Source organism: Dermacentor albipictus, chromosome 1 (assembly GCF_038994185.2).
Source record: "Dermacentor albipictus isolate Rhodes 1998 colony chromosome 1, USDA_Dalb.pri_finalv2, whole genome shotgun sequence".
In the NCBI taxonomy this organism is placed as follows: Eukaryota; Metazoa; Arthropoda; class Arachnida; order Ixodida; family Ixodidae; genus Dermacentor; species Dermacentor albipictus.
In genome coordinates, this window is record NC_091821.1 from 294,744,044 (window position 1) to 294,756,225 (window position 12,182).

The following is a 12,182-nucleotide window of genomic DNA, read 5'->3' on the forward strand; positions in this document are numbered from 1 at the left end:
CAGCACCTGTCCACATTGTTTTGCATTTCTTTCTTGTCCTGTTTATGTGCATGACACAAACTTAGTCCATGAATCACTATTTCGCCCATCACAAATCACATGTCGGCCCAGGCTGGGGCAAGCGCCCGCCTAGGCCGCTGTACCTTGGAAGCCATCTGCGACAGGGACAGAGTATGCCTACGCACTATGTTTTCACGGCTTAGTTCACACTGGTGCGAGACGCAGCATGAAGGTCAATTAGCTTTCTGCTGCCGCCGCTCTTCCTACTCCAGCATTTTGACAGGAGTTTCCGCGTTCATAGAGTGAGATGTGTTCATGTTTGCTTGTGCGCGTGACACCATGCTTGTTAATTTAATTAGTAAGTGAATGTTTACAAGTTTATGCAGCCGATAAAACTACTATCCTTACTTGGTTTAGCTATCAACTAATTTGCGTCCACAATTGATGGTTCAGATTTCGGGCAAAACTGCAACTTTTCTTATTTGAAATGCATTGTTTCTTACAGTGAGCTCTTTGTAAACTGGCTCATTTTGTTTTGACGGCTATGTTGGCAGCATATCGTTGCTGTGCAGACCACCCACATAGGCAAAAAGAGTTAGCTTCGGCTTCTGGATTTGGCTTGTATTGAAAAAAATATGACATAAAAGATATGAAAAAAATTCATGACCGGGGTGGTTGGAAAAGTATGGGAGAGGCCTTTGCCCTGCAGTGGGCGTAACCAGGCTGATAATGAAAAAAATATGCCTCAATTGTAGTGCATACCACATGATTCTGCTCTGGTACACAGAGAATGTGAATACACGTAAAATTTAATCTACTGTGCACTCTTTACTTGTCCGCAGACAGTGCTTCCATATCCATCAGGCGTTTCAGCAGAGCCTTCGTGCCCCTTTGGCATTCCATCTATTAGTTTCTTCATGGGCATCCTTGTCATGCTCATTATGACCCTCATCTTTGAACGTATCAGCTGTATTGAAGGCAATGGCCACGGTGCTGGTGAAAGAGACAACCGGCGGTTGTCTCTTGTCTTACCTGCTTCGCCATAGCTCCTATTGAGTTGTTTCAGCCTGCTGCTGCAAAGCTGCCCTAAGTCCTTCTAGGCGAACACCCACATTGTATTTGGTGCAGCAATAAAATTTTGGAAAGAGCACACAATTTGTTTATTTATTTAGCTATTGAGAGTGGAGCAGTCTTGCTCTTTTGTCCCATTAAATAACAGTAAATCCATCGACATGCCAGGCATTCAAATAACTCCAGTTAAATATGTTATTGACATAACTCCACACTGCTGGGTACATATCTTCAATATATGTCTCACAAGAGTTTTTCCATATAAGATGCAATGTGTCAAAGTTGTAATATTTAAGAAAGGTGACAAACGGCTTTTGCAATTACCACCCATTTCTATCCTGTCTGTTTGTTCAGAAGAGCTTGAGAAAGTTACACTTAAAGGGCCCCTGAAACGGTTCGGACAAATTTTGTAGGCGCGTAGGGTACAGGTTAAGTAGAACATTCGCACCACAATTTAAGTGAAGCGTTACGTATTAATGCCTGCAAGCGATTAGAAGTTACCCTCCTCCCTAGCTATGCTTTTCCTCCTCAACTCGCTCGCCGAGCGAGCGGCGCTAAGCTCCGCCTTCACTGGTTCAGCGTCACGATGCAACGTCACATCCTTCACTTCCGGTTGTTTAGGAACACGCCCCCTCCCGCGCGAGACCTCTCCGCTAGCCGCTTGGCTGTCGACCGAGAGCTATCGAAGCAGCGTGCGTTGCGAGCATTCTGTCGTAGCGCCGAACGTGTCCGGTACTCCGCTAAAAACAGGCAAGCTGGTCATTTCGGCAAATGACTGGAGGCATAAACTCAAGCTGATGAAGGAACTTTAGCGTAGACGTACGTGAGCAGCCTGATCGGTCTGCACGGTCCAGACACTTGCAGGCGCAGCGCTTAACCAGTCAAACAAAGCGCTAATATTGCTCTAACCAAGTGTAAAGCATTTTAAACATTTATAAATCAATGTGTTGATGATTACACTCCTGCGAAAAATACACACCAGCAGCAAAGAATACACTTTGTTGCTGCTACTGTGTATGGTTGAGCTCTGTGCCACCAGGTGGCTGCACCGTGCAGACCGTTCACATTTGCCCTTCTGCTCATCTCGTGGCTCATCCCGGCACAGTCAAGCGGCCAGACCCTGTCCCCTTGCGCTTGCGTTTGCCCTAATACGGGACTCGCGAAACGCTATTGCGTTAGTAATCTTCCGGTGTAAAGTGACGGCCACAAACGCGCAAATCCTGCGCCGCAGCCAGTTCGCTCGTACGCTGCCTTGCAGAGGGACACGATGTCGCAGCTTGACATATTGACAGCCGCTACGTTTGCAGTCCACAAGGCAACAAAGTCGAATCATAGTGCTCGCGAAAAGACTGAGACCGACTCTGACCGCGGAGCTCTCGTCAAAATGGAGTACGTTGTAACACAAGCAGACGACACTTGCTGTGTGCCGGAAGTGCTGAAGTGTACTAAAAAACTATTCTTGTGTATTCTATTTAAGTTATTTTCTTTTTACAAAAACAAAGTAACTAACATTCCAACTATTACGAGCATCATTTGTTCCCCATAAAGTTGGAAAAATTATCGACCACGCGCCCTGGTCAGCCAATCAGATAGCTCGCCCATGTGACGTAATATGGGTTATTTGCATCATATGGGTAGGAGCGGCTTAAAATTCCGCCGAGCAGTGCGCTGCGATCGGCAGCGATGTGTATTTTTAAAACCTTATAATAAATTACACGCTTTACGCAGAGCACTTAGATGCATCAATTAATGATCAGAAGAACCTACTCTAACGACTCAGTACGTTTGTAGAAAATCGCCAAAATCGTTTCAGGGTCCCTTTAAAGGAGCCCTGAACCACTTTTTATAGAAGTGGAGAAATACATTTGAAGATAAAAGAGGCTATTTCAGAAATACCTTGCCGCAAAAGGTACTTCTAAGCATTCAGTAGAAGCGGACGTATTGGCAATCAAACACACCCTTTGCAGTGCTTCCGCTTCTTCTTCAATACCTTGCACTACGAAAGCTATGACTGAGCGGGGCGTGTCCACAACGCTCTGCCTACTGAATGTGTTCACCTTGGTATGCAGTTCAAATTTGATTATGGTTGTTAACGTAGACGCCACTGCTTCCGATTTTGGCGCCTACGACACGCCAAACGTAAGCCAAACATGGTTGTACTGGGCGAGCCATGGTGCGCTTAGCCAGTGGAGTCGTCGCGGCACCCCTTGGCGGCCACAGTATCCACGCTACGCAGCAGACCGCAGCTACATGCAACTGCTGTGCGTGTGCGCAGCGTTTGCTTTGTGCACGGCAGGGCTTGACCACGTGCTCGCACTCATATGCACCAGTCTGACTGTGTTATGTGGTGCAGACGGGCTTTGACCTTCACCAGCTTGACCAACGGATAGTAGTCACATCCAACTTGGGCATCTTGAAGCACTATCCATAAGTCTGCCAAGGCTTCTAACCAGCCAGGAATGTGGTCCGACCTTAAGTTTCACATAATTCGAGGGTAGTTGAGCGTCTAAAACTAGCTGAAATTAGCGAGACCCGACGGCTACAAGACCGATAAGCAGGGTGGCCAAAGTTTCATTTATACGCGGGCAGCCACGGCCGAGCGTGAGCACACGAGAGTCGGCTTCTTCCGGAAGTACTTAATATAGAAATTCTAAAGCAGATTTTCACTTACTTCAGCCTGTTTATTAAACTTCGTCAATAAATATACCTAGTAACAGAAGGAAAAAGCACCCCAATCTAAACACCCTTGTTGATTGACGTCAGCTATTGGCCAATAGCAGCCGCCATAAGGGAATCCACTATATTACTAAATAAAGCCTCCAGAAAAGAGTTAGGGGCAGGCTTCTGTTGAAAAGAGAGCATTTTAGAGAAAGTTGACTTCTTGGTCTACTTGCGAGCTCCAAATGCCATGCACGATTGCAAAACCTGGCCGAGATGTTCACAGCAGCATACGCCATCCGAGGATTACGCCTTTTCACCAAGCCCAAGGGGTGGTTCAGGACCCCTTTACAAGACCACTGACTGCAAACTTTGTGTTGTTTTCCTTTTATGTTTTGACTAGTTGATTTGTGTCTAAAAATTATACAGATCCCACGCACTGTGGGAATCGAATTAAGCGAAGCTTTCTGTGGTGGTTGCTTTGATTGATGATAATTATCAGCGATGTTGACGATGAAAGCTTAATTTCTTCAACATTTAGTTTAACACGAGAGTGGCGAGTTGATGCTAAACGTTATCTTGTGGGCACCACTGCTGTTTGTCTGCGTAGTACACAGAACACACAGGGAGAGGTGCTTGCTTGAGGCACTGTCGTGAGCCACATTTCATGACCTCTGAGAGGGTTGAGCACTGTCATAACCTCACATGGCACATCACATCTTGGCAGAAGTATTAAACTTGAATTGGATCATGGGGCTGTACATGCCAAAACCAGAATCAGATTATGAGGCACGCCGTAGCGGTGGACTCCGGATTAATTTTGACATCGTGACGCACTTTAACATGTCCCAAAATTTAAGTGCACATGCGTTTTCTATTTCACCCCCATCGAAATGCGGCTGCTGCGGTCGAGATCAAGTCCGCAACCTCTAGCAATGCCATAGCCGCAAAGCGAGCGCAGTGGGCACAGAAGTGTTGATTTGACGGTCGACCACTTCCGTAGTGTTGCCTGGACTTTGCGGTGTGATTTAATTAATGCGGCTCTGCTTCTGCAGCCTTGCGTAATTAGTCCACTTGACATGTTTGCATGGTGTTATTTCTCAGAAACAGCAGCAATGTACTGTACCGTACCTTGAAGTTAAGCTTATCCAGTTTCCCCACAACTGCTGTCATGTAGTAGTAGTGTTTCCTTGCCTTTTCACGTGTCCTCCCCCTTGTCTCGTCTTCTCCTTCCTCTCTACAGTTCTATGTCCCCTCTGCACTCGCACATTAGTAGAAAGGGAAGGGCTGCAGTTTCTGCAATGCTCTTTAAGGTTGTCACGGATAATTACAGCTGCCAAGAGGCGAATGTGGTGATGCCCAGGGAGCTTTCCTCTCCCCCCCGTTTCTGTCATGTATACACACGCTCTGAACACACCCCCCCCCCATACGGTGTGCCAGACATCAGCAGCCACAGCAGCAGCAGCAGTGGGAAAGTTGAAGAAAGGGGCAAAGAAAGCTTCGATTTAATAATAGAATGAAACCATAAATTATTTCATGGGATGGGCAGATAATGATAACATGGTGAATTACGATCAGCTCCGGCCACGTCAAAGCAAGCGCCAAGAACCACAGCTAGCCAAGTGCCGCACAGCAGCAGTCACAACTGACCATGTATAGGCCCAGTAATCTTGAGAATATTCATCCTACTCTTGTCGCCATTATTATGACATTATTAGTGAAGTTCACTGGCCTTGCAGCGCACTTGCAAACTCACATTGCGTGATTCCCGCATAGGTTGGCACACTCAATAAGGAGTACAATGACTCAATCTCGCTCCACACTAAGGCATTATTGAGTGATGAAATATGCGAGTGTCATCATCATCATCAGCCTGGTTACGCCCACTGCAGGGCAAAGGGCTCTCCCATACTTCTCCAACTACCCCGGTCATGTACTAATTGTGGCCATGTCGTCCCTGCAAACTTCTTAATCTCACCCGCCCACCTAACTTTCTGCCGGCCCCTGCTACGCTTCCCTTCCCTTGGAATCCAGTCCGTAACCCTTAATGACCATCGGTTACCTTCCCTCCTCATTTTATGTCCTGCCCATACCCATTTCTTTTTCTTGATTTCAACTAAGATGTCATTAACTCACTTTTGTCCCCTCACCCAATGAGCTCCTTTCTTATCTCTTAACATTACACCCATCATTCTTGTTTCCATAGCTCGTTGCATCGTCCTCAATTTAAGTAGAACCCTTTTTGTAAGCCTCCAGGTTTCTGCCCCGAGTGTGAACGAGTGTGTGGTTATGCGAGTGTGAACGGGAGCAATTGTCGGTTGGAGATTTTCATTGGACGTGGGATGATGCGAGCATGAGTGGGAACAGATGTGAATACCGATGAGTGCACGAGCACAAGCCTGTGAAAATATTGGCAACTATCGGCTTATTATTGTGAGCACAATTATATGGACATTCCAGACGCATTTCTGCCATCGCATCGGTGTAATATTAAAATTAATTATAGGGTTTTACATGCCAAAGCCCTTTTCTGATTATGAGCCATGCCATAGTAGAAGACTCTGGAAAGTTCGACCACCTGGGGTTCTTTAACATGCACCTAAACCAAAGTACATGAGTGTTTTCGCATCGGTGTCACTGTGAGGTTCCGTATAAAGTCCAAGGGCGATAAAATAGTTGCCACACGCTGCGAGTGAAAGCGTGCGAGCAGCGAACACGGTCGTGAGCGAGGAAGGCGGGCCGAAAGCGCACCCTCCCCTGTGTGTGCGAGGCACGGGGGTGAAGCGAGGGAGTTAGGGTGTTCCTTGGCGGCTGCTGCTTACGGCCGTGTGGGCGCTGCATCTTGAAAGCGATCTGCAATGTGGCCAAAGTGCGTGCCTGCACGGGCCTCATCTTCAAAGCGATCTCCGATGTTTGCAGAGTGCGCATAGTGCTAGTAGCTTCGTATGCACTGTGCTTTCGACATTTCATTTGCGGTGAAGCGAGAGATGCACGAAGGTCAATTTGCTCGTTGCTGCTTCCACGATTCCTCACTCTAGCATTTTGACAGCGAGTTTACGCGCTCATTGAGCGAGATGTGTTCATGCTTACCCGCGCGTGCATGACACTGTGCTTGTTAATTTAGTTAAAACACGTTGGTGGGCTAGTTGGTTTGAATCCCTGATGGAATGTATAAACACGAATGAACGAGGACGTAGAAGGAAACAGACAGACAGAGACAGCGCTGCCTGTTTCTTTCTACGTCCTTGTTCAGTTGCGCTTACACCTTCTGTCATTGATAATTTAGTTAGTAAGCGAATGTTTACAAGTTTATAGGGCTGATAAAACTACTATCCTTAATTCATATAGCTACCTACTAATTTGCTACCACAATCAGTGCTTCACCTGTCAGGTGAAACTAACTTTTTCTACAAACCTAAGACCTGATGTAATTCAACCATAGAACCAATTTCCTGAGGCGATTCCTGTGAAGGAACTGCGCTCCACCGAGATAGTCGATGCTCTTTTGTCCGCGTTTGCGCAAATCGGTTCTCCTGCAGAGATTCCGGCTGACCAGGGGATGGTATTTACAAGTGCCTGAACCACAACATTCCTAGAAAGGCGATACACAGCTGCGTGTATCGTCGACAGTCAAACAGCATTGAGAAGATGCAGTCGGTGCTTAAGAAAGTGTTACATGCATTGGGCCATGAACAGTAAGACTGGGAGGACTGTTTACCCACAATTCTGTTCACGTTGAGAACGGTCACACACAAAGCAACGGGGTCCACTCCCGCACCCTGCAGTTCATTCATGGAAGCAGTGAAATTTAGTTATTGAAATTGCAGACAGACACATTTTGTTAAACAGCTAAACCTCGATATAGTAGACTTGAATGTTGCCCACTCACGTTTGCTGGATGTATGAGCCAAGAAGTGGTAAACCACTTTTGCTTTTCAACTGGGCCCATTCGACGTTAGTTCAGAGGGGCATTACCAACCTTTGCTTTGCTAATGTCCTCAAGAGGTCCTACCCCAATACAACACATCGCAGCTTCGCACAGCAGGTGAGGCGTCTGGTAGACAATGGCTACCCAAACAACTTGCTTTCTGCCATGGCCAAGAAGTTGCTAATGGTCGTCAAATGAGGACACAACCCTGAAAAGCACGATAGCTCTGTAAAGAGCGGGGCAGTCATTCTACTCTACAACACAACTAACACAGGCTGAAAAAGATTGTCAGCATGCCAGCGTGTGGACAGTTTTTTTTCAGCACCTCAGAAACTGCAAAATTGTGCAATCAAGTTGACGCGCCTTGCACTAACATTTCATTGTGTTCTGTCAAGCACAAGTCACGCTTCAGCCCCTGTGCAGTGGATGTCACTTACTTGATCCAACGTGTGGAAAAGGTATGTTGGGCAGATCAGCAGATGTCTCAGATACAGGCTCAGTGAGCACCGAAATAGTGTGCATAATGCAGTGCAGGGCCCTCATGGCATTCACTGCCACGATTGTGGCTGCATCCCCCTTCTGTGCATAGTACTCGCAAGGCACAGGTTCCAGCTGACAAGTCAAATAATAGAAGCAGAAGGAATTTGTAAGATTGGTGACCATAAGGTAAGATAAGCATCCCTTCTATCGCACTATCATGACTAGAGCGTCATTACCTGGCTGCGCAATCGTGGGCACGTGCTATGGTCGATTTGACTCCATCTCTGTTACCACTAGTTTCATTTTGCCATATGCCAGTGTACATATTCTGCTCCTCTCAAAAATAAAGATCAGTTCGAAGTCAGAGCTGTTTCTCTTCTGTACTATGTACTACTTTCTTTTAAAGCCATTTCTTTATTTATATGAATACTTGCAAAGCCCGAGGGCATTGCAAAACTGTGCAATACTGTGTTTTCCACAAGGCGTTATGCAATACACCACCACAACGAACTTCTTAATGTAATGAAGCATTTCACTTTTTATGACTTATGTCAATAGACATGAAGTTATAAAATAAGGTTGTAACCTGAAGTTATGACCTAAACTGAACATGAATTATATATTGAAGTTATAAACCTCCCTAAAATGAAACGTGTTTATCCACGTTTTCAATATAACTAAATTTCACTGCAGCCACAAGGGATGACTGAGGCAAAAAACTGAAACTACTGCAGGCACCAGTGGTCAAATGGCTTAATTACTTGCAGTTTTTCGTGGACTTTCAAATCGCATGCCACACAAGAGAGAACAGCTGCCAAAGCTGAGCTGGATCTTCTCCAGCAGAACAGAATTAAGTTCCAGGGCAAACTGGTGGGTTAGTTGGTTATACATGTCTATTTGAACACAGCGCACAATAAATCGACAGGGACTGAGAGAGTAAAGATACCACAAAGCGACGTCATGGCTATAAGATGGAATTTAGCTCGTCATGGCCATAAGCTGACAAGTGCAGTGTCGATCAGAGGCACTCGGGGTCACACATACCAGCACATCTCATTGCACTCTAGGCAGCATAGTCGAATGTGTGCCTTGACTCAGCACCCGATTTAGAGTTTCTGTTGTCACCGTGACACACATGAGTAGCGGTAGAGGCAGCAGTACTTAACGTCTCTTGCTTGAGTATTGACACAACCGCACAGCACAAAAGACGAGGACAGACGAAAGGACACAACACAGGCGTTGCGTCTTCTTCTGTCATCTTTAGCGCTGTGCAGTCATGTCGATATTGAATCACCAACTCGCCTAAGCTTCAACATTCATCTTGCTTGAGCTTGCAAGTGTTGAGTAATAGGCCCAAATTCCCAGCAAAAGGAGTTGGAATGGATGCTTGTTGCCACGAATAAGCGTTTTTGCTGAGCGCACTGCTCCTGCAACAAGTTATGGAAATAAGTAGCCGACCAATTTTTCAAAGCTGCTCGCACGTACCTGCAGCAGCACTGCTGCCAACTTTATAAATAAACTACGTGGGTGTTCTGTGCCAACTTATAAAGCTTCTATTGAACCAATGCATAATGGTAACCAGAATTTTCCACGTTTTCGCAACTAACAGCTACAGTGTTACGGCTGAGGTGGCTGTTCTTATTTAAAAAAGAATGTTAGGGCACATAGAGCAGTTTTCGCTAATAGCAGCCTAGTACGCACGGTGGACACAACACAGGCGCTGTGTTGTGTCCTTTCTTCAGTCCTTGTCTTTTTGCACTGTGCAGTCATGTCGATATTGAATCACCAACTCACCCAAGCTTCCACTTTATCACGTTATAGTTAAGATACTTGTTGCTTTTTAGAACGCAAATGATTGACGTCTATCACAAAAATGGTTCTCTAAGAAAGAAAGTGGCCCGTTTAAGAATGTCATTTAATGTTCATTAATTGTTTACATTTTTTTTAAAAGGCGTCTGAGTAGCACTATTTGTGGATATTGTGTAACAAACTCTGGGGCTCAACTGACCACTATGAGGTGTAGGTCCTTCTCCTCATAACGCAAGTCCCGGTGTGCCTGCTGGGGAGCTGACACGGGTGACGGCTGCACCTGTTGCACAAAGGCCCAGTAGAGCTGGCGGATGCGCGAGTCGCCCACAAACACAATGTGGTTCTTGCCCCCCCAGTAGGCGATGTAGCGCAGGCACATGCGGGATTCCCTGAAAGTACAGCAACACACAGAGCTGCATTAGAGCCGAACAATGCACGACCATTGTGAGGCGCTGACGCTACATCAGTGTGCCCTTAAAGGGCTGTTGAAAATGCATAATTAAATTACGACACACCGCCAGCTGCTCCGGTATCAGTTCCTAGAGTGAAACTCTTACGCATTGGTGTAGGTGTGCAACATACACCCGTACGGTTGCCACACATGATAGCCTTGAAATCGTCCATCGCTCAGCAGCCACTTGCACGTGTCAATTCCTGCCAAGAGATAAAAATATTGTATTCATGACAAAAAGCACTCAAACGTGCATTCTAGTCAGGCGTGCACGAACACGCGAGAATGTCATCCATACCGTACGTCAAGTGAATAACGCCGTGGTATACGACGAAACCAACCACGACAAAGCAGGCAACTAGTTTGCAATTTTTGGCATTGATGCGGTGAATGAATTCAGAACTGGTGGTGACGTGCCGGCCGTCCTCGACCATATCGAGAACGCACGCTGTATAAATTCAGGCTGCCAGAGCAGCGCTCACGCAACTCACAATCACGCACATAGCACACTCTGCAGCATACCATGCGACATATTCAGCCGTAGCTCCATAGATTACAGCAGCCCTAAAAACGTCGATACTACAGCAGCTGATATTGGCACTATTTCGACGGGAAAGCATGATATTTGGACATCAGGCTGACCATCGCCCCCGAGGACTCTGTGGTCGTTGCGCATGCGTTAGCTGAAGCTTCCTTTACCAAATATCACGTCACATTGCTGTCTTTTTTTTTTTAATAACTACTTTCGGTGTGCGTCTAAATCTCGCACAAAAATCCCTCACGTGACCTGATCCTAGGTGCCTAGGGCATGCATCTATTTGTCGCATAGTTAGTCATAGAGTTTCTCACTACATTACCTAGAGGGAAATCTGGCGCTGCTGCGCTGAGGTATGCATGGGAATGCCGGTATATGGACAAGAACGGCACCGAGAGCGGCGCCGGCGTTGATGCTCCCTGCGGGAGCATATACAGGAACACTAGGCGTTGAGAGCGCCGCATGCGAAGCAAAATTCTATTAGCGGGTGGTACCCCTCTCCCATCTCTCGTTCGCGCCGCCTTGATTTCCTCCTGCACTTCGCGTGTTTGGGCACGTTTCGTGCCACGCGCGGTGTGTGCCTACGTGTGTGCGCGTGGACATTTCCTTCGAAAGGCGGTGTACAGTCTGTTTCACATTTACTAACGAATAATAACGTTGGCCGCTGCACAAAGAGAAAGGCCGGAGTAAGGCAATTCTTGTGTTTTGTAGAGTCCCGAACAGTCACATGGCAATAATCGCCAAGCGTCTTGTAACATGGAGCCACCTCAGAATTGCACCAAACAAAGATGATGGATGCAGCCAGTCTTGCCAGATAACTACATTTTGACTATTCTGTATTGTTTGCATTTTTTGTGCGAAAGGAATTGTCGCAGAGAGTTTTATCTTCAGTGGCCTTCAGTTGACGTCATCTGCTACAACTAGCTCATAAATTAACTCCATAGCACCACTAGGATGGAGACATGTCGTGGGATGCTTCCTTAAGAGTGGACAAGAAGATTCTAAAGGAAAAGTGTGAGATGGTCACAGTAATAACCAAGGCATTTGGCATGGGAATGACCCAGCTATGAAAGTATTATCAGATGTGGATAAGCATATAATACTAAATGGTGCCTTGCACGAGTCCCAAGTGTCAAATGTAATGAGTATTGTGCATTGAAAGGGCCAAAAATGTTTTGTACATGCAAGGGAACACTATGGACATTTGATAACAGTTGCTTAGATGTCGTGAGGATTATAGCGCGTTAAAA

General features: G+C 46.3%; 1 protein-coding gene across 10 annotated transcripts in view; it reads right to left on the reverse strand.

Moving 5' to 3' along the window:
• LOC135921906 (N-acetylneuraminate (7)9-O-acetyltransferase) overlaps nt 1–11,081 on the reverse strand; it is a 243,303-nt gene extending 232,222 nt beyond the window's left edge. For 2 of the 10 annotated variants that reach the window (XM_065456312.2, XM_065456308.2), the window contains exons 1-3: nt 10,696–11,080; nt 10,504–10,600; nt 10,146–10,335 (exon numbers count right to left, since the gene is read on the reverse strand). In XM_065456312.2, the coding sequence (XP_065312384.1) occupies nt 10,146–10,335; nt 10,504–10,600; nt 10,696–10,831 (423 nt within the window). In that variant the 5' untranslated portion in view covers nt 10,832–11,080. Of the gene's footprint in view, nt 1–10,145; nt 10,336–10,503; nt 10,601–10,695 lie in introns of all 10 variants that reach the window. The other 8 variants (XM_065456310.2, XM_065456311.2, XM_065456309.2 and 5 more) reach the window with 8 other exon arrangements.
• Nucleotides 11,082–12,182: the final 1,101 nt, after the last annotated feature.